Below are 21,799 nucleotides of genomic sequence, written 5' to 3' on the forward strand. Positions count from 1 at the left end.
TAATGACCTGTTTAGAGATCCAAACGTGGATTTCTTACAGATTTTTAGGAACACCAAAACTTGGATTTTTAAAGATTTTTAGGAACATCCAAACAAGGATTTTTAGAAACACCCAACCGTGGATTTTTTATAGATTTTTAGGAACACCCAAAAGTGGATTTTTTAAGGATTTGTCGAACCCCCAAACGCGGATTTTTTTAAATATTTTAAAGAGGATTTTTTTTTAAAGATTTTTTGGAGTAGCCAAACGTGGATTTTTTTAAAAATATTTTGTAGTAACCAAAAATGGATTTTTTAAAGATTTTTTGGAGTAACCAACCGTAGATTTTTTAAAAATTTTTTGGAGTAACCAAACGTGGAATTTTTTAAAGATTTTTTGGAGTAACCAAACGTGGATTTTTTTAAAGATTTTTTGGAGTAACCAAACGTGGATTTTTTAAAGATTTTTTCGAGTAACCAAACGTGGATTTTTTAAAGATTTTTTTCGAGTAACCAAACGTGGATTTTTTAAAGATTTTTTGGAGTACCCAAACGTGGATTTTTTAAAGATTTTTTGGAGTACCCAAACGTGGATTTTTTAAGATTTTTTGGAGTACCCAAACGTGGATTTTTTAAAGATTTTTTGGAGTACCCAAACGTGGATTTTTTAAAGATTTTTTGGAGTACCCAAACGTGGATTTTTTAAAGATTTTTTGGAGTACCCAAACGTGGATTTTTTAAAGATTTTTTTGGAGTACCCAAACGTGGATTTTTTAAAGATTTTTTTGGAGTACCCAAACGTGGATTTTTTAAAGATTTTTTTGGAGTACCCAAACGTGGATTTTTTAAAGATTTTTTTGGAGTACCCAAACGTGGATTTTTTAAAGATTTTTTTGGAGTACCCAAACGTGGATTTTTAAAAGATTTTTTGAAGTACCCAAACGTAGAGTTTTTAGGATTTGGGTTTTAGGTAGGACAATCAAGTATTTTTGAGAGGCACAATAGGTATCAAAAAATTTGGATTTTGATACGATTTTGGGGGGAAATTTAGTCATCTATAAACGGGGATTTAAAAAAATTAAAGGAGGGAATCCTGACATCTAGAAACGATTTAAATGATTTTTGGAAGGGCCCTCAGCTATCAAAAAATGTAGATATTCGAAAGATTTTTGGGAGGATCGTCAGGCATTTTTAAATGTGGATTTTCGGAAGACCTTTAGGAGGAGTCTTACACATCTCTAAACGTGCAGTTTTAAAAGACTTTTGAGAGGACCTTCAGACACCTATTCAAGTGGATTTTTAAAAAAATTAAAACTCAGTAAATTGTGTTTTTTTTTTTATTTTGTAGCCCCTACAATGTTTGGATTTCTCAAAGCCTCAACACCTATAGCTAGAACTTTTATGTTAGTGCCACGTACGTGTGGTCGCTTGTGTGGTATTTGGCCCGATCCTGACTACACATGGAGAAACACTTTATTTGTGATATTTAGCACCTTTGTCATGGCCTATGGTGGTTTTGGAGAATTCGGATATGGCCTAACACATCTGAGCGATCTAGTTGATGCCTTGGATGCTTTCTGTCCATCTGTAACCAAAATAATATCATTTTTCAAAGCATCAATTTTATTCGTGAATCGTCGAAGATTTAATGATATCACTGAACGTTTGCGTACTTTGATTATGAGAGGTAGGTGTGGTGGCATGGTTGTGTGAACCTGATACTTCTTCACAAGTATTTAATGCGTTTTTTATTTCTCCCATTCCATAGAACAACATGATGCAAACAAAATTAAACTTGTTCAGAGATTTTCTTCATTTGGTAATATTTGTGCCTTCATCATAATTGCGGGTGGTGCATCAGCAAACATGTTCTACAACTTAAGAGCCATTGTTACCAACTTGATTTACCATTTTCAAGAAGAACAAAAACAATTCGAGTTTCCTTTTAAATCAATGTAAGTAAAAGTAATAAGAAAAGAGAGAGAGATAGAGAGAGGGAGAATGAAAATTTATAATTATTTATCTTTTTTCATGTATATCGGCTTATATCACATCAATGACCCTGTACCTTTACCAAGCAGTGTACCGGAATTTACCAAAACATTTCCATATTTTCCTTTTATGTTTCTTATTCTTAGCGCATCCGGTACTATGACAGTATTGTCATTCAGCATTGTAGATGGCTATTTCGTTTGTACAACTGTTTTAATTTGTTCAATCTTCAAATGTATTCAAAACGATATTCGCAGTGCCTTTGAGAAGTTGAAGAACTGTAAGTACAAAATAAAAATACACAAAAGATCATAAAGCTTAAGAGGAATGTGGGAAAGAAATGCGTTTATGCCCATCATTTTATTATTTCAAATTTGTTATAAATCCAACATTCCACACATACATATCTACATATTTATGTTTTGCAGAGTGGGTGGACAAACTTCCCTAAATCAATAGTAACTTATTGTAACCCAATTTCTAGTAGTTAAATCGTTTTATCTTTTTCGCCTACTCCCATTTTTCTCTCTTATGATTTCCCCCCAAAAAGCTGAACATGCAACAGAAGAACAAAATCATCGTATACGCCAAAAATTGTATGCCATAGTAAAACGTCATAATACGATTATCGATTTATGTGCGGATTTTACGAGAACTTTTACAGTTATCATATTGTTACATTTTATGTCAGCAGCAGTCGTTGTATGCTCCAGTCTTTTGGATTTAATGTTGGTAAGTTTTATGTTCTCCCTAATCCGTCTCTAAGAAAATAAACAATTATCGGCTATCAATAGACCTGGGAGTGACCTCCAATAGCCTATGGTCAGATTTGTTGATGTGTTGATATACTCGAAATAAAAAGAGGACCCTTACACGTGGGTTTTTGAAGGAAACTAAAGCCTCTATAAACGTGGATTTTTTAAGAGATTTTTGGAGGAAACTTAGGCCTCTATAAATGGATTTTTTTAAAGCTTTTTGGATAAACCTTAAACCTCAATAAATTTTGGATTTTTTAAAAGACTCTTGGAAGAAAAGTGGATTTTTAAAAGCTTTAAGGAAGGAATTTAGGCCTCTATAAACGTGGATTTTTATAAGATTTTTGGAGGAAATGGATTTTTTACAAACGTGGATTTTTAAAAAAAAAAAATTTGGAAAAAATTTTTGCATATAAACGTTGTTTTTTAAGGGATTTTTGGAGGAAACTTAGGCCTCTATAAACGTGGATTTTTTGGAGGAAACTTATGCCTCTATAAAAGTGGATTTTTAAAAGCTTTTTGGAAGAAAATTAAACCTTGGATTTTTTAAAAGGCTCTCGATTAAATGATTTTTGGAAGAAACTTAGGCCTCCATAAACGTGGATTTTTTAAACGATTTTTGGAAGAAACTTAGGCCTCTGTAAACGTGGATTTTTAAATGATTTTGGAAGAAATTTAGGCCTCCATAAACGTGGATTTTTTAAAAGATTTTTAGGAGAAACTTATACCTCCATAAAAGTGGATTTTTTAAAAAAAAATTTGAAAGAAAATTTGGCCTCCATAAACGTGGATTTTTTAAAAGATTTTTGGAAGAAACTTAGGCCTCCATAAACGTGGATTTTTTAAAAGATTTTTGGAAGAAACTTAGGCCCCCATAAACGTGGATTTTTTAAAAGATTTTTGGAGGAAACTTTGGCCTTTATAAACGTGGATTTTTTTAAAGATTTTCGGAAGAAACTTAGGCCTCCACAAACGTGGTTTTTTAAAAGATTTTTGGAAGAAACTTAGGCCTCCATAAACGTGGATTTTTTAAAAGATTTTTGGACGAAACCTAAGCCTCCATAAACGTGGATTTTTTAAAAGATTTTTGGAGCAAACTTTGGCCTCTATAAACGTCGATTTTTTATAAGATTTTTGGAAGAAACTTAGGCCTCCATAAACGTGGATTTTTTAAAACATTTCTGGAGGAAACTTAGGCCGCCATAAACGTGGATTTTTTAAAAGATTTTTGGAAGAAACTTAGGCCTCCATAAACGTGGATTTTTTAAAAGATTTTTGGAAGAAACTTAGGCCTCCATAAACGTGGATTTTTTAAAAGATTTTGGAAGAAACTTAGGCCTCCATAAACGTGGATTTTTTAAAAGATTTTTGGAAGAGACTTAGGCCTCCATAAACGTGGATTTTTTAAAAGATTTTTGGAAGAAACTTTGGCCTCGATAAACGTGGATTTTTTAAAAGATTTTTGGAAGAAACTTAGGCCTCCATAAACGTAGATTTTTTAAAAGATTTTTGGAAGAAACTTAGGCCTAAATAAACGTGGATTTTTTAAAAGATTTTTGGAAGAAACTTAGGCCTCCATAAACGTGGATTTTTTAAAAGATTTTTGGAAGAAACTTAGGCCTCCATAAACGTGGATTTTTTAAAAGATTTTTGGAGATAACTTTGGCCTCTATAAATGTGGATTTTTTAAAATATTTTTGGAGATAACTCTGGGATCTATAAACGTGGATTTTTTAAAAGATTTTTGGAGATAACTTTGGCCTCTATAAACGTTGATTTCTTAAAAGATTTTTGGAGATAACTTTGGCCCCTATGAACGTGGATTTTTTAAAAGATTTTTGGAGATAACTTTGGCCCCTATGAACGTGGATTTTTTAAAAGATTTTTGGAGATAACTGTGGACTCTATAAACGTGGATTTTTTTAAAAGATTTTGGAGGAAACTTTGGCCTCTATAAACCTGGATTTTTTAAAAGATTTTTGGAGGCATCTTTGGCCTCCATAAACGTGGATTTTTTAAAAGAATTTTGAAAGAAACTTAGGCCTCCATAAACGTGGATTTTCTTAAAGATTTTTGGAAGAAACTTATGCCTCCATAAACGTGGATTTTTTAAAAGATTTTTGGAAGAAACTTAGGCCTCTATAAACGTGGATCTTTTAAAAGATTTTTGGAAGAAACTTAGGCCTCCATAAACGTGGATTTTTTAAAACATTTCTGGAGGAAACAGGCCTCCATAAACGTGGATTTTTTTAAAACATTTCTGGAGGAAACAGGCCTCCATAAACGTCTTTTTTTTAAAGATTTTTGGAAGAAACTTAGGCCTCCATAAACGTCGTTTTTTTTAAAGATTTTTGGAAGAAACTTAGGCCTCCATAAACGTGGATTTTTTAAAAGATTTTTGGAAGAAACTTAGGCCTCGATAAACGTGGATTTTTTAAAAGATTTTTGGAAGAAACTTAGGCCTCCATAAACGTAAATTTTTTTCAATATTTTTGGAGATAACTTTGGCCTCTATAAACGTGGATTTTTTAAAAGATTTTTGGAGATAACTTTGGCCTCTATAAACGTGGATTTTTTAAAAGATTTTTGGATATAACTTAGGCCTCTATAAACGTGGATTTTTTAAAAGATTTTTGGAGATAACTTTGGCCTCTATAAATGTGGATTTTTTAAAAGATTTTTGGAGATAACTCTGGGATCTATAAACGTGGATTTTTTAAAAGATTTTTGGAGATAACTTTGGCCTCTATAAACGTTGATTTCTTAAAAGATTTTTGGAGATAACTTTGGCCCCTATAAACGTGGATTTTTTAAAAGATTTTTGGAGATAAATTTGGCCTCTATAAACGTTGATTTCTTAAAAGATTTTTGGAGATAACTTTGGCCCCTATAAACGTGGATTTTTTAAAAGATTTTTGGAGATAACTGTGGACTCTATAAACGTGGATTTTTTTAAAAGATTTTGGAGGAAACTTTGGCCTCTATAAACCTGGATTTTTTAAAAGATTTTTGGAGGCATCTTTGGCCTCCATAAACGTGGATTTTTTAAAAGAATTTTGAAAGAAACTTAGGCCTTCATAAACGTGTATTTTTTAAAAGATTTTTGGAAGAAACTTAGGCCTTCATAAAGATAAAATAAATTTAAATTTTTTAAAAGATTTTTGGAAGAAACTTTAAAAGATTTTTGGAAGAAACTTAGGCCTCCATAAACGTGGATTTTTTAAAAGATTTTTGGAAGAAACTTAGGCCTCCATAAACGTGGATTTTTTAAAAGATTTTTGGAAGAAACTTAGGCCTCCATAAACGTGGATTTTTTAAAAGATTTTTGGAAGAAACTTAGGCCTCCATAAACGTGGATTTTTTAAAAGATTTTTGGAAGAAACTTAGGCCTCCATAAACGTGGATTTTTTAAAAGATTTTTGGAAGAAACTTAGGCCTCCATAAACGTGGATTTTTTAAAAGATTTTTGGAAGAAACTTAGGCCTCCATAAACGTGGATTTTTTAAAAGATTTTTGGAAGAAACTTAGGCCTCCATAAACGTGGATTTTTTAAAAGATTTTTGGAAGAAACTTAGGCCTCCATAAACGTGGATTTTTTAAAAGATTTTTGGAAGAAACTTAGGCCTTCATAAAGATAAAATAAATTTAAATTTTTTAAAAGATTTTTGGAAGAAACTTTAAAAGATTTTTGGAAGAAACTAAGGCCTCCATAAACGTGGAAGAAGTTTTGGAAGAAACTAAGGCCTCCATAAACGTGGATTTTTTAAAAGATTTTTGGAAGAAACTTAGGCCTCCATAAACGTGGATTTTTTAAAAGATTTTTGGAAGAAACTTAGGCCTCCATAAACGTGGATTTTTTTAAAGATTTTTGGAAGAAACTTAGGCCTCCATAAACGTGGATTTTTTAAAAGATTTTTGGAAGAAACTTAGGCCTCCATAAACGTGGATTTTTTAAAAGATTTTTGGAAGAAACTTAGGCCTCCATAAAAGTGGATTTTTTAAAAGATTTTTGGAAGAAACTTAGACCTCCATAAACGTGGATTTTTTAAAAAAAAATTGGAAGAAACTTTGGCCTCCATACACGTGGATTTTTTAAAAGATTTTTGGAAGAAACTTAGGCCTCCATAAACGTGCTATTTTTAAGAGATTTTTGAAAGAAACTTAGGCCTACATAAACGTGGATTTTTCAAAAGATTTTTGGAAGAAACTTAGGCCCCCATAAACGTGGATTTTTTAAAAGATTTTTGGAAGAAACTTAGGCCTCCATAAACGTGGATTTTTTAAAAGATTTTTGGAAGAAACTTAGGCCTCCATAAACGTGGATTTTTTAAAATATTTTTGGAAAAAAATTAGGCCTCCATAAACGTGGATTTTTAAAATATTTTTGGAAAAAACTTAGGCCTCCATAAACGTGGATTTTTTAAAATATTTTTGGAAAAAACTTAGGCCTCCATAAACGTGGATTTTTTAAAATATTTTTTGGAAAAAACTTAGGCCTCCATAAACGTGGATTTTTTAAAATATTTTTGGAAAAAACTTAGGCCTCCATAAACGTGGATTTTTTAAAATATTTTTGGAAGAAACTTAGGCCTCCATAAACGTGGATTTTTTAAAATATTTTTGGAAAAAACTTAGGCCTCCATAAACTTGGATTTTTTAAAATATTTTTGGAAAAAACTTAGGCCTCCATAAACGTGGATTTTTTAAAATATTTTTCATAATCGTGAATTTTTAAAAAATGTGGATTTTTTAATATTTTGTTTCTTCTTTCAAATCACCTTTGGTAGACGGAAACTAAAGGTTACTTTCGGCGGGAGTAACCGATATGGAACAAACTATGTCCAGGCTAATTTTCTTCCAAACTTACAAGAATTTCACTTCTTTTAAACCTAGATGAGGCAAATAATAAACAGACTGTAGAATAACAAGGCCGTCTCACCAGCTGAGGTATTCAAAACTAGTTGCTGTTCAATAAGTTGGCACCATCTGACAGGAGGAACGCGTGACTGGAACGTACATATATGATGGTTGAACTTTCACTTTTCTTTGAGTATAATCTAATAGTTTCCTGACTTTCAAAACATTTTCGAAATAAGTTTCTTTGAGATAGACGCACACTCCCACACACTCATAAACTTGCCATCATAACATTATTTATCAATGCAGCCATAAAGTGTTTTTCTTTCCCACATCTTTGCACTTTTTACAAAAGTTAACCAAGCTAGAAGAGAGATAGAGCGGAAAAACGTGCAAATTCGTCGATTCCATTGCCTTAATTATTATTTCTCGTCCTCTTTCTCTGTTTTAAGCTTTAGTTTTACGTTTTTATGATGGTATTTTCACCAAGTTTCGTTTCTTTCCTTTTTCGCTACTGATGAAAGTTTAACGATGAATGATGAAAACACGCAACTTAAATTACTTTAACTTTTTAATCCCATTTCTTGTGTTTCTTGACCACGACAAGACAAGGACTACTTAAAAGCGAGTGGGCCTTTCCAAACACTTTTTAATGATTGCTTCTGTTGCATCAGTAGAATGCTTTGCTTTTTTTTTCTTTCATTAGAACATACTGTTGGGCTATTATGAAGCTTTGAAAACTGCGATAAAAATAGGCTATAAGAAAAGTTCAATAAAACTAACATTAAATTGCATTAAGCTGCAAAGTTTTGCAGGAGAAGAACGATTGAATGCATAAAGGTTTATCATGGAATTTCTTAGGAGAATATCCTTGAAGGATTAGAATATCTCTGTTTGCGTTATTAATTATAAATTAAGTAATCAATTTGGAGTCGACTAAGCAATGTCCGTCTGTATGCCTGGCTGGCTGGAGCGCACGATAACTCTCTAAAAGATTAACCTATTTGCTCCAAAATTTGGCTTTTGTAATATTTGTCCAAACTTAGATTAAGTTCGAAAATTTGTCATATCGATCCACATCCTCGGGTACCTCCCTCAACTAGTATTCGCTGCCCCTATTACGAAGGCACAAGTTTTTTTCAGGAGCAAGTCCATACTTTCTGAGAAAATGGCCCTCTAAAGCACCATGTGCAGTGAACGCAGCGGATAAACTAATTCGATCCAAAATTTGGTTGTCATAATATTTTGCGAAAACTGAACTCAAGTTCTAAGATGGGCCATATCTGTCCACTCCTTTGGGTAGCTCCCACACAAAATTTCGGAAAAGTGCAGTTTAAGACCTCCTCTCGAAACCTTTTGATTTTCATTGCAACAATTTGTATTCGTTGCCCCCATTACGACGATGCAAGTTTTTTCAAGGGGCAAGCCCATACTTCCTGAGAATAAGGTCTGAAAGCTGTAAAACCCAGCTATGGCACCATGTGTTGTGGATGGAGCGCGCGGCAACTCTTCAACAGATAAGCCGATTCGATCCAAAATTTGGCAATCGTAATATTTTGCCCAAAGTTAAATCTAGTTCCAAGATGGGCCTTATCGGTTCACTCCTATGGATACCTCCCCCACAAAAGTTCAAAACTTTTCCCTAAAATGATGCGCACGATAATTCTCGAAGAGAGTAACCGATATGTTCCATATTATGGACATCGTAATATTTCTACAAGGCATAGATTGGGTTAGAATATGGATTATATATGTCAACTCCTTCGGATACCTCCCACCAAAAATGTCGTTTTTATTTATACGACAGCACAAGTGATCGAAAAAATGTAAACAACGGACCTACGGCCAGTACCTGTTGTGGCTGGTGTGCACAACAACTGCCGAACCGAATACTACGTTGATCCACACTTTGCATATCGTAACATTTCGAATATTAAATGAAATTCGAAGATGGTGCTTATATGTCCACTCCTTCCGGTACTTCCCCCCAAAAAATTCGAAAATATTCGCTAAAATGGTAAACGCAATATCTCATAAACGGCGCAACAGGTTTGGTCCAAACTTTGGATCTCACAATATGTTCTTCAAACTTACTTTGGGGCCCTATCGCTCCATTCCTTAGGATACCACCCACACAAATTTTCAACATTTTTGATTAAGTTCGGTTAATCCTATGGAAATTTTTACCGAAGCCGTAGCTGTAGCCCTGTTTACAGCGATATAATATTTTTCGTGGACAAGTCCATGTTTCCTGATATAATGGTCCTATCGAGGAATGATTCCCAAAACAAAACACACTTCTAAAATGGACTATGTCGATCCATTGCTTTAGGTACCTCCCCCTTTAAACGTTTGAGATTTTATATTAATCCATATCATTGTCGGCAAGTTCATACGCCCAACATTCTGAAGACCCCCTAAATATACACGTTTTTTGGGAAATAGTTTTTTTCAATTCACACACGCTGAGGGTATACCTCTGTCGCCAAAGGCAACTCATCCTTTTTTCTTGCTTTTTCCTTTTTGCGTTCAAATTATCCTTTCGCATCTATAGCATAATTATCGCTATGAATAATTACGGAATACCTCAAAATTAACGATTGTGAAGAAGTGTCCTTTCGTGAATGAATGCGTTTGCAGTTCTTATTTTAATTCGTGGATTAATTATGAAGCAAAATCATAAACCATGTAACCTAAACGTTAGCATGAGGACAATAGCAAGCAGCAAACATTGTTGCTATTGCCGACAAGGACATTGCACAATTCAGCATGTATAATTAATAATGTGTTGAATATTTGTTTCTGTTTTTTTTTTCAGAATTCCAAGTCGTTGGGTCTGTTTATCTACATATTTTACAATATTGCGGCATTGGCCCAGTTAGTAGTCTACTGTATTGGTGGTACCTATGTTACAGAAAGTGTAAGTATTTGTTTACTATTTATACCCTACACCACTATGTGGAAAGGGTATTATAAGTTTGTTTTGGTAAAAATTCATGTAACACCGCGAAATATTCGTCGGAGTCCCCCAATGTGGTATACCAATCTTCATATCTCGGCGAGATAAAGCGATTTTGAGATGTGTGTCCGTCCGTCCGTCCGTGTGTCCGTCTGTCCATTATAAATTGTAATCAAACTCCAGGCCGCAATTTTGGACCGATCGTCACGAAATTTGGTATGGAGGTCGGTTTCACATCAGAATAGATCGCTATTTTAATTGGTGATGATCGTGAAATATTTAGTGGGTGAAATGGACCAAAAACATAATTTTTATCCGATGTTGTATATGCTCTGTAGGTCGCAATAATAGTCAGATCGCCTCGAAATTTTAAATAAAGTAAGAGTATATGACAAAGAAGTAGCTTGCAATTTGAGATGGCGATCAGATAATATTTAGAGGGTTAAATGGACCAAAACTTTTGTGTGAAAATTGTGAAAAATTTTAGTATACAGCTTATATCTTTATTCCTGGAAGAGACATTCCGGGCAAGTAAGCTATACTTGGAAGAGGAACACATAACATTTCTATTGATGTCGTGTTGGTGTACATGATAAGATAACAGAGTTACAGCCTAATATACCCTGTTATTTGTTTGTAGTGTAATGATAAACACGCTAGAGGTCGCAATTATAGTTCAATAATGACGAAATTTTGCATGAGGTGAGAGTTTAGGTCGAAGAAGAGGCCTACAATTTTGGATGATGATCTGATATTATTTAGCGGGTGAAATGGACCATTACTTTTGTATGAAAAATACAAAAAAAATATTTTTGGTCTATAGTTTTTTCCTGGAGGGCATATACCGGCAAAGTAGACTACATATGAAAATAGAACAACTGATCTTCCCCCCGATGAAAATTGCAATAAAGTGTCTGCTAGATAACGGGCCTTCTGCTTAATATATAATGGGTTATGTGTAGAGAGCCACATTTTTCCATTCCCAGTTGTTGCCTTGTTGCATATTACATTGCGCCCTAACGTTTTAATTGTCCAATTGGATTTTTATACATACATTGCAGCATGATTCGCTTTGACACCTTCTTTCAAAACGATTCCCCAGCCAGGCAAAATCAAATTTTAAAACGGTTTTAATACGCGATGAGTTAATACATATATGTAGTGGTGTAGGGTATCACATGGTCGGCCCGTCCGACTATAGCCCTCTCTTACTTGTTTAATGTGTGTTCGCTACTGAATGTTATTAAATAACAAAGTACACTATTTGCCATTACAGCCTATTGCAGGTTATACTGGAAAGGGTTTCTGCACTCATAGCTACTACAAGAGTAAACACAAATACCTCAGTAGGTCTTCTTCTATAGAAGATCTAACGAAGTCTTCTGTCTAAGAGATATTTTGTCTAAAGAAGAGTTGAACATATCTTCTTTCTATAGAAGATCTTTAATAGCATATTGAAGACCTTAAACGTCTTTTGTTGCCTACAGAATACCTTAAAAGAACATAATCTATAGAAAATTTGAAGGAGCCTTCTTTGGTATATTCAAGGCCGCACCAGGTATTCTGTTTTATTGAGAATATCCTAAGTGGTCTTCTGTCTGTAGAAGATCCACAGTAGTCGTCTGTCAATAGCTAACCTCATGAGGAGAAGAATATATTATATTCGAGGTATTGTGTTCTATAGAGAAGACCTTAGGAGAGGATCCGAAGTAGTCTTTTGTTCATAGAAGACCTCAAAAGATCTCATGTCGATAGAAGACCCCAAAAAATCTTCTGAATATATAAGAGATCTTCATCTACAGACGTTCCTTCGTCTATAGAAGACCTCAAGAGGTCTTCTGTCTACAAAATATTTATAGAGGCTTCTGTTTATAGACCACTCAAAAAGTTTTCTATCTGTAGAATATACCAAAATGTATTCTGCGTAACGAAGATTAGGAGTCGTCTTTTCAAAAGGGAAGATCATCTGCAATCAGAAAGTCTTATGCCCATAGAAGACGTCAAGCTGTCTTCTGGCTAATTAAGACTCGGAAGCTGTTTTATTTATAGCAGACATCAGGAAGTTTTCAGTCTATAGAAGACTTCAGGGAGTCTTTTATCAAGAGTTCTTCCGTCTAAAGAATATCACAAGAGACATTTGTCTTCTGTCTATAGGTAACTTCAAGTAGTCTGATGTTATATATGTCTATAGAATACATCAAGATGTCTTCTTTCTACAAAAAACCTCAAGAAGTCTTCTGTCTATAAATGACTTCAGGAGGTTTTCTGTCTAAAGAACCCCTTAAGAGGTCTTCTGTCTATAGAAGACATCACGATGTCTTCTGTTTATAGAAGGCCAGAGCTTGTTTATATTGTTATATTTGTAATTTACTTATAATTATAATTGTTAATAAATCGAAGACATCAAGAGGTATTATGTCTATAGAAGACCATGAGATTTCTTCTGTAAATAGAAGCCCTTAAGAGGTCTTTTATATAGAAGGTCTTCTATATTTAGAAGCCATTAAGAAGCCTTCTGCCTATCGAAGATATCAAGCGGTATTATGTCTAAAGATGACCTTGAGAATTCTTCTGTATATAGAAAACCTTAAGAGGTCTTTTTTATATAGAATCTAATGTGCCTAGAGAAGAGCTCAAGAGGTCTATTGAAGACCTCAATAGGTCTTCTGTCTATTGAAGACCTCAATAGGTCTTCTGTCTATAGAAGACCTCAAGAGGTCTTCTGTCTATAGAAGATCTCAAGAGGTCTTCTGTCTATAGAAATCCTCAAGAGGTCTTCTGTCTCTTGAAGACCTCAAGAGGTCTTCTGTCTATAGAAGACCTCAAGAGGTCTTCTGTCTATAGAAGACATCAAGAGGTCTCTTGCCTATAGAAGACCTCAAGAGGTCTTCTGTCTATAGAAGATCTTTAGAGGTCTTGTGTCTATAGAAGACCGCAAGATGTCCTGAGGAGACCTCAATATGTCTTCTGTCTATAGAAGACCTTAAGAGGTTTTCTGCCTATAGAAGACCACAAGAGGTCTTCTGTCTATAGAAGACCTCAAGAGGTCTTCTGTCTATAAAAGACCTCAAGAGGTCTTCTGTCTAGAGAAGACCTCAAGAGGCCATCTGTCTATAGAAGACCTCTAGAGGCCTTCTGTCTATACTCGTAGAAGACATCTTCTGTAGAAGACCTCAAGAGGTCTTCTGTCTATAGAAGACCTCAAGAGGTCTTCTGTCTGTATAAGACCTCAAGGGGTCTTCTGTCTATAGTAGATCTCGAGAATTCCTCTGAACATAGAAGCCCTTAAGAGGTATTTTATATATAGAAGGTCATCTGCCTATAGAAGACCTCTTAGGTCTGTCTATAGGAGACCTTGAGAATTCTTCTGTATATAGAAGCCCTTAAGAGGTCTTTTATATAAAGAAGGTCTTATGCCTAAAGAAGACCTCAAAAGGTCTTCTGTCTATAGAAGACCTTAAGAGGTCTTCTGCCTATAGAAGACCTCAAGAGGTCTTCTGTCTATAAAAGACCTCAAGAGGTCTTCTGTCTAGAGAAGACCTCAAAAAGTCTTCTGTCTAGAGAAGACCTCAAGAAGTCTTCTGTCTATAGAAGACCTCAAGAGGCCATCTGTCTATAGAAGACCTCTAGAGGCCTTCTGTCTATACTCGTAGAAGACATCTTCTGTAGAAGACCTCCAGAGGTCTTCTGTCTATAGAAGACCTCAAGAGGTCTTCTGTCTGTATAAGACCTCAAGAGGTCTTCTGTCTGTATAAGACCTCAAGAGGTCTTCTGTCTGTATAAGACCTCAATATGTCTTCGGTCTATAGAAGACCTCAAGAGGCCTTCTGTCTATAGAAGACCACAAGAAGTCTTCTGTCTACAGAAGACCTCGAGAATTCTTCTGTATATAGAAGCCCTTAAGAGGTCTTTTATATATAGAAGGTCTTATGCCTAAAGAAGACTTCAAAAGGTCTTCTGCCTGTAGAAGACCTCACGAAGTCTTCTGTATACAGAAGACCTCAAGAAGTCTTCTGTCTATAGAAGACCTCAAGAGGTCTTCTGTCTATAGAAGACCTCAAGAGGTCTTCTGTCTATAGAAGACTTCAAGAAGTCTTCTGTCTATACAAGACCTCAAGAAGTCTTCTGTCTAGAGAAGACCTCAAGAAGTCTTCTGTCTATAGAAGACCTCAAGAAGTCTTCTGTCTATAGAAGACCTCAAGAGGCCATCTGTCTATAGAAGACCTCAAGAGGCCTTCTGTCTATACTCGTAGAAGACCTCAAGAGATCTTCTGTCTATAGAAGACCTCAAGAGATCTTCTGTATATTGAGGTCTTCTGTCTGTATAAGACCTCAATATGTCTTCGGTCTATAGAAGACCTCAAGAGGCCTTCTGTCTATAGAAGACCACAAGAAATCTTCTGTCTACAGAAGACCTCGAGAATTCCTCTGTGCATAGAAGCCCTTAAGATGTCTTCTACATTTAAAAACCCTCAAGAGATCTTTTGTCTATAGAAGACCTCAAGAGGCCATCTGTTTATAGAAGACCTCAAGAGGCCTTCTGTCTATACTCGTAGAAGACCTCAAGAAGACATCTTCTGTAGAAGACCTCAAGAGGCCTTCTGTCTATAGAAGACCACAAGAAGTCTTCTGTCTACAGAAGACCTCGAGAATTCTTCTGTATATAGAAGCCCTTAAGATGTCTTTTATATATAGAAGGTCTTATGCCTAAAGAAGACTTCAAAAGGTCTTCTGCCTATAGAAGACCTCACGAAGTCTTCTGTATACAGAAGACCTCAAGAAGTCTTGTGTCTATAGAAGACCTCAAGAGGTCTTCTGTCTATAGAAGACCTCAAGAGGTCTTCTGTCTATAGAAGACTTCAAGAAGTCTTCTGTCTATACAAGACCTCAAGAGGTCTTCTGTCTAGAGAAGACCTCAAGAAGTCTTCTGTCTATAGAAGACCTCGAGAATTCCTCTGAACATAGAAGCCCTTAAGAGGTATTTTATATATAGAAGGTCATCTGCCTATAGAAGACCATCTGTCTATAGAAGACCTCTAGAGGCCTTCTGTCTATACTCGTAGAAGACATCTTCTGTCTATAGAAGACCTCAAGAGGTCTTCTGTCTATAGAAACCCTCAAGAGTCTTCTGTCTATAGAAGACCCCGAGAATTCCTCTGAACATAGAAGCCCTTAAGAGGTATTTTATATATAGAAGGTCATCTGCCTATAGAAGACCTGTTAGGTCTGTCTATAGGAGACCTTGATAATTCTTCTGTATATAGAAGCCCTTAAGAGGTCTTTTATATTTATATAGAAGGTCTTATGCCTAAAGAAGACATCAAAGGGTCTTCTGTCTATAGAAGACCTCAAGAGATCTTCTGTCTATAGAAGACCTCAAGAGATCTTCTGTCTATAGAAGACCTCAAGAGGCCTTCTGTCTATAGAAGACCACAAAAAATCTTCTGTCTACAGAAGACCTCAAGAGGTATTCTGTCTATAGCAAAACTCAAGAGGTCTTCTGTCTATTGAAGACCTCAAGGGGTCTTCTGTCGACTGAAGACCTCAAGAGGTCTTCTGTCTATAGAAGATCTCGAGAATTCCTCTGAACATAGAAGCCCTTAAGAGGTATTTTATATATAGAAGGTCATCTGCCTATAGAAGACCTGTTAGGTCTGTCTATAGGAGACCTTGATAATTCTTCTGTATATAGAAGCCCTTAAGAGGTCTTTTATATTTATATAGAAGGTCTTATGCCTAAAGAAGACATCAAATGGTCTTCTGTCTATAGAAGACCTTAAGAGGTCTTCTGCCTATAGAAAACCACAAGAGGTCTTCTGTCTATAGAAGACCTCAAGAGGTCTTCTGTCTATAAAAGACTACAAAAGGTCTTCTGTCTATAGAAGCCCTTAAGAGGTATTCTATATATAAATGGTATTCTGCCTATAGAAGACCTTAAGAGGCCTTCTGCCTATAGAAACCCTCAAGAGTCTTCTGTCTATAGAAGACCCCGAGAATTCCTCTGTACATAGAAGCCCTTAAGAGGCCTTCTGGCTATCAACGACCTCAAGAGGTCTTCTGTCTATTGAAGACCTCAAGGGGTCTTCTGTCGACTGAAGACCTCAAGAGGTCTTCTGTCTATAGAAGATCTCGAGAATTCCTCTGAACATAAAAGCCCTTAAGAGGTATTTTATATATAGAAGGTCATCTGCCTATAGAAGACCTCTTAGGTCTGTCTATAGGAGACCTTGAAAATTCTTCTGTATATAGAAGCCCTTAAGAGGTCTTTTATATGTATATTGAAGGTCTTATGCCTAAAGAAGACATCAAAGGGTCTTCTGTCTAAAGAAGACCTCATGATGTCTTATGTGTACAGAAGACGTCAGGAGGTGTTATGTATAAACAGAATTTGAAAGGTCTTCTGTCTATAGAAATCCTCTTTAGAATAACTCAAGGTGTATTCTGTCTATAAAAGATCTCAAGAGGTCTTATGTCTATAGAATACCCCAAGAGGCCTTCTTTTTATAGAATACCTAAAAAGGACTTCTCTCTATGAAAGACATGAAGATGTTTAGAAGACCTCAAGAGGTCTAGAAGGCATTGTGTTAATATAAGAGGTCTTCTGTCTATAACAGATCTCAAGAAGTTTTTTGTCTAGAGAAGACATGAAGAGGTATTCTGTCTGTTCATAAAAGACTTCTAGAGTCCTTTTGTATATAGAAGGCCTACTTCTATAGAAGACCTCTTGAGGTCTTCGGTCAAAGAGGTCTTCAATATATCTTCTGTCTATTGATGTCCTCTTGAGGTCTTCTGTCTATAGAAGACTTCGTAAGTTCTTCAACTCTTCTTCAACTTGGTCTTTCCATCGGAGTTTTGGCCTTCCCTTGTGGCGTATACCGTCGAGTGACTCGTATTCAAATGGCTTTTTGGCGGGGGCATCTTTATCCATCCTGCTGACATGGCCAAGCTAACGCAATCGTTGTAGTTCGATACGTTTTACTATACCGATGTCGGTCGGCTGGTATAGCTCGTGGTTCATACGACGTCGGTATTCACCGTCAACGCATATTGGGCCATAAATCTTTCGAAGAATTTTTCTCTCAAACACACCAAGTTCTGCCTCATCTGCTTTCGCAAGTACCCATGCTTCAGATCTATACATAAGTACGGGTAGTATCAGTGTCTGGTAGAGTGTAAGTTTTGTTTGACGAGAGGTGGTTTTACTTTTAAACTGTTTACTTAGACCAAAGTAGCATCTGTTGGCCAATATCATTCTTCTTTTGATTTCAAAGCTGATGTTGTTCGTTTTATTTGTGGCTGTTCCGAGGTAAATAAAGTCATTTCCTACCTCAAAATTGTAGTTCTGAACATCAACAGTTGGTCCGAGTCTACTGGACGTCTTGCGTGTTGATACCATAATCTTTGTTTTATCGCCGTTGACTGCCAGACCCACTTTGGCAGACTCTTTTTCAATTTTCGCAAAGGTGGATCGCAAAAGGTTGCGGATCGAGTTGATCGACCTATTATATCAATATCGTTTGCGTAGGCCAGTAACATTATATCCTTATTGTATATAATGCTATTTTTATCTCTTTCGGTATATACATTCGCTTCTCGTATGACATTTTCCAATAGAATGTTAAATATGTCACACGATAGGCAGTAACCTTGCCTGAAACCTCGTTTTGTTTCAAAAGGTTCCGAGAGCTTCTTTCCTACTTTAACAGCTGATCCTGTATTAGCCAATGTTATCCTGCATAAACTTAAAAGTTTAGCAGGGATACCAAACTCAGACATGGCTTGAAACACCTTTGATCGAATTGGGCTGTCGAAGACGGCCTTATAGTCGACGAACAGGTGGTATGTGTCGATCTGTCTTTCGTGGATCTTCTCCAGTATTTGGCGCAGCGTGAAGATTTGATCAATTTTCGATTTACCAGGTCTAAAACCGCATTGGTATGACCCGATTATTTTATTGACCATGGGTTTTAAACGTTCACACAGCACTCTGTATGCGATTGGGGGCAGACTTATGTCTCTGCAGTTTGTACACATCGTCTTGTCTCCATTCTTGTGTACAGGACATAGGAGGCTGAGGTTCCAATCGTTAGGTATCCTCTCTTCCTGCCAAATTTCGGTAATTAACTGATGCATACTGCTTATCAGCACTTCGCCACCGGTCTTGAACAGTTCGGCGGGCAGCCCATCAGCTCCTGCTGCTTTATTGTTTTTCAGCCGATTAATTGCTGTCATGACCTCGATTTGGCTAGGTGGAAGACATTCAACGTCGTCGTTTGCGATTGGTTCTGATGTAACTTCATCACTGCCCATATTCGATACTAAGAGCTTCATGAAATGCTCCTTCCAGATCCTCAGTACGCTATCTGTATCAGTTACCAGATTCCCTTCATGACCATACCCTTCAGTCTGGTGGTTTACACACTGGTAAAATTTTCGGACTTCATTCTGACTCCTGGACATTTCGAGTTTCTCACGCTTACGTTTTTCTTGTTCTTTCTTTTTTCTCCTCTTCTCCCGATATTTTTCTTTCGCGCTTCGTGTTGCTACTGATTGCAGGGTTGCTCTGTATGCCGCGTTCCTTTCTTCAGTAGCCTTACGGCGCTCCTAATCGTACCATTGATTTTTAGGTGGTGGTTTTTGGTACCCACAGATTGGTACAGCACAGATTTTGAGGCAGTTTGAAGTGAGTGGGCTATTCTTTGCCACTGCGCTACCACATTATCGGGACAATGAGTGCTGTCTTCCAGCATGTGAGTCAGTTGAGCGGAATAGGCTTGTGCTATATGTGTGTTTGCAGCTTCTCGACATCCAGCTTCCGCCCTGTGTTAGATCGCACCAAATATATGTTCTCTTCCAATTTTAGCATTAAAATCTCCTAGAACAATCTTAATATCATAGCTAGTGCAGCGGTCATATGCTTTCTCTAGGAGCTCGTAGAATATATCTTGGTCTGTTCATCTTTCTCTTCGGTCAGGGCATGGGCACAGATGAGACTTTGCTTTTATACGGATTGTGGCAATTCTCTCATCAACCGGAGTGAAGCTGGAGACGAGATTTTTAAGCCTCCTATTTACCATAAATGCAACATCTAGCTCATGTTTCGTTTCATGGCAGCTATAATACAGTGCGTAATCGTTTGCTATTTTTACGTCTGCCCGGTTCCATCGCAGGTGACACCACGGGGAGGCCAGTATACACTTGAGATGAAAGAGGGACCAAAATAAATCCTGGGCTTTGCCATATCCCCTATGTCACCCTTTATATTTGACATACATACTTTAATAATCTGTACTTCATTTATTATATTTTATTTTCTCCTGATATTTTCCCCCATCGCATCATCTGTTGGCCGCATACATGGACATATGTAACTACTTATGCATGCGGATTTACTTGGATCTATGGTTCTTTACATATGGATAATCTGCACACTGCTATTGTGGGCTGAACAGAGTGCTGCTGTGGCCGATGCCTTGTACAATGTGGAGTGGTACAAGTGCGATGTTAAAACTAGAAAAATCATTTTAATGATATTGCACCGATCTCAGAAGGCAATAACAATTTCAGTACCATTTTTTACGCCATCTCTGCCGGCCTTCAGTTCGGTAAGTAAAAAACAAAAAAGCAAGTGAAAAAAAAAAGAAAATCATTCGTGAAGGAAAGATGGTTGAGAATGTGTAATGGAAAAACATAAGATAATGTAATGGAATTTTTCTACTGAGCAAACATTCGTTCGTAGTGTTCTTGTTCTAACTCAGTTAAGATTTATGTTCGTTGGCATGTCAATAGACACTTGGAATATATTTACACAGGTTGCCTATGAAGATAATGATAAAGGCGTATGGCCCATTACCCAGTGATGGTTCTACTGCTACGGCTTCTTCAGTGGCTGCCATGAACATTGCTGATAAATTGTAATAAACGTAGCGTGGGGTTGCGGGTAGACCATTCAATGTTTGCCTGGTTAGTTACTTTATTTCAAGGTCTAGTCTTCTATGGCATTTTTCCACGTGACGGAGGACTTTGTTTGCTCGTTCTGGACGTCACATCATCTTCTCGGTAAGCATTGTTGACTGAAGGTAAATTATGTTTCACTTAGAATACAGGAAACATAAATATTGCCGCAGAACTAAATGACGGTCGGATTTTTTTTGTTGACAACAACACAAGGGGAGCATATTATGATTCTTTTTTCATTGTTTTTACTAAGCCAATGTAAATAAAGTGACCTTAAGTACCCAACACTTAAATGAGATTTCAAGAGCCCAATATTTGAAGGGGGTATGACTTTTTTGTGAATCACATCCAAAAGAGTTGTTTATTAGGGTAATTTTATACAGCGTATCGTTTGGGAAGTTTTTGTTTTACAATCAACGGGAAGTTTTTTTATTACTTTGAGGCCAATTATTTAAAAAATATAACAAAAATAGCAACAACTTAATAAAATGGTACGGATGAAATGTTTTTCTGTGGAAATATTTTTAATTTAATTGAGAATTACATCTTAATAAGGAAATAAGTTAAAACATAGTTTATTAAATTAATGGAAAACTACCACCAAAAATTAAAAAATATGTCAAGAGATCCTTATTTGGGGTACTTGAAAGGTTGAATATGTATATATGAGCAATAAGTGAAAATCAGTCGGCAGTTAAATGCATTTAGTTTAATAAAAAGAAGCAATAGAACAACTAAATGTAGCAAGGCTGCAGGACTAGATGGTTTACAGAAGGAATCTCTACCGGCTGACCCCAGAGCTTGGATGGAAGAAGAAAGAGTCTACTCTCAGTGAAGAATACTTAGAATGTTCATAGCGTAAGTAGGATGGCGTTTAAATGGAATCCCCATGGATCAAGAAATTGAGATCAACCAAGAAACATCTGGCAATAAGACAAGAATTAAGACACAACAACCATACATGAGAAGGTGCACAAACAAGGACAACTGTAAAATGGTGAAATTTTGGAAAAATTGTGAGGGACACGCACGGAAGTGTGGTCCGATATAAACTTACTTGCAACATGGAAGAAATATGTTAGGTGGTCCAAAGATGCCCATGTTAATACATAATAGGTCACAACGGGTCACAAAACAATTGCAATTGTCTTGTGTGATACACAAATGCCAGACAGTGACATGTAAATCGGTGGAACTCTAGCACAACTGTCCGCTGGAAACTTAGGTTACACAGATGGGGATATGCTAGGAAGAACGGGACTGGGACTTTATATTAAAGAGACGGAAAGAACAATCTCTC

General features: G+C 36.2%; 1 protein-coding gene across 1 annotated transcript; it reads left to right on the forward strand.

Moving 5' to 3' along the window:
• Window positions 1-1,335: 1,335 nt before the first annotated feature.
• Or22c (Odorant receptor 22c) lies at window positions 1,336-20,402 on the forward strand. The gene is made up of 7 exons (XM_073965465.1): window positions 1,336-1,666; window positions 1,748-1,934; window positions 2,061-2,251; window positions 2,522-2,703; window positions 10,402-10,503; window positions 19,995-20,147; window positions 20,301-20,402. The coding sequence occupies exons 1-7, from the start codon at window positions 1,336-1,338 to the stop codon at window positions 20,400-20,402; spliced, it is 1,248 nt and encodes a 415-aa protein (XP_073821566.1).
• The last annotated feature ends 1,397 nt before the right edge of the window (window positions 20,403-21,799 follow it).

Source organism: Musca autumnalis, unplaced genomic scaffold (assembly GCF_047663935.1).
Source record: "Musca autumnalis isolate F117 unplaced genomic scaffold, ASM4766393v1 scaffold_2, whole genome shotgun sequence".
In the NCBI taxonomy this organism is placed as follows: domain Eukaryota; kingdom Metazoa; phylum Arthropoda; class Insecta; order Diptera; family Muscidae; genus Musca; species Musca autumnalis.

Bases quoted from the DNA above. Each gene is read 5' to 3' on its own strand.
- Or22c (XM_073965465.1), top strand. From the start codon at position 1,336: ATGTTTGGATTTCTCAAAGCCTCAACACCTATAGCTAGAACTTTTATG. The intron at 1,935-2,060 runs GTAAGTAAAAGT...TTTACCAAGCAG, and splicing joins GAGTTTCCTTTTAAATCAAT to TGTACCGGAATTTACCAAAA. The intron at 10,504-19,994 runs GTAAGTATTTGT...TGGGCTGAACAG, and splicing joins GTACCTATGTTACAGAAAGT to AGTGCTGCTGTGGCCGATGC.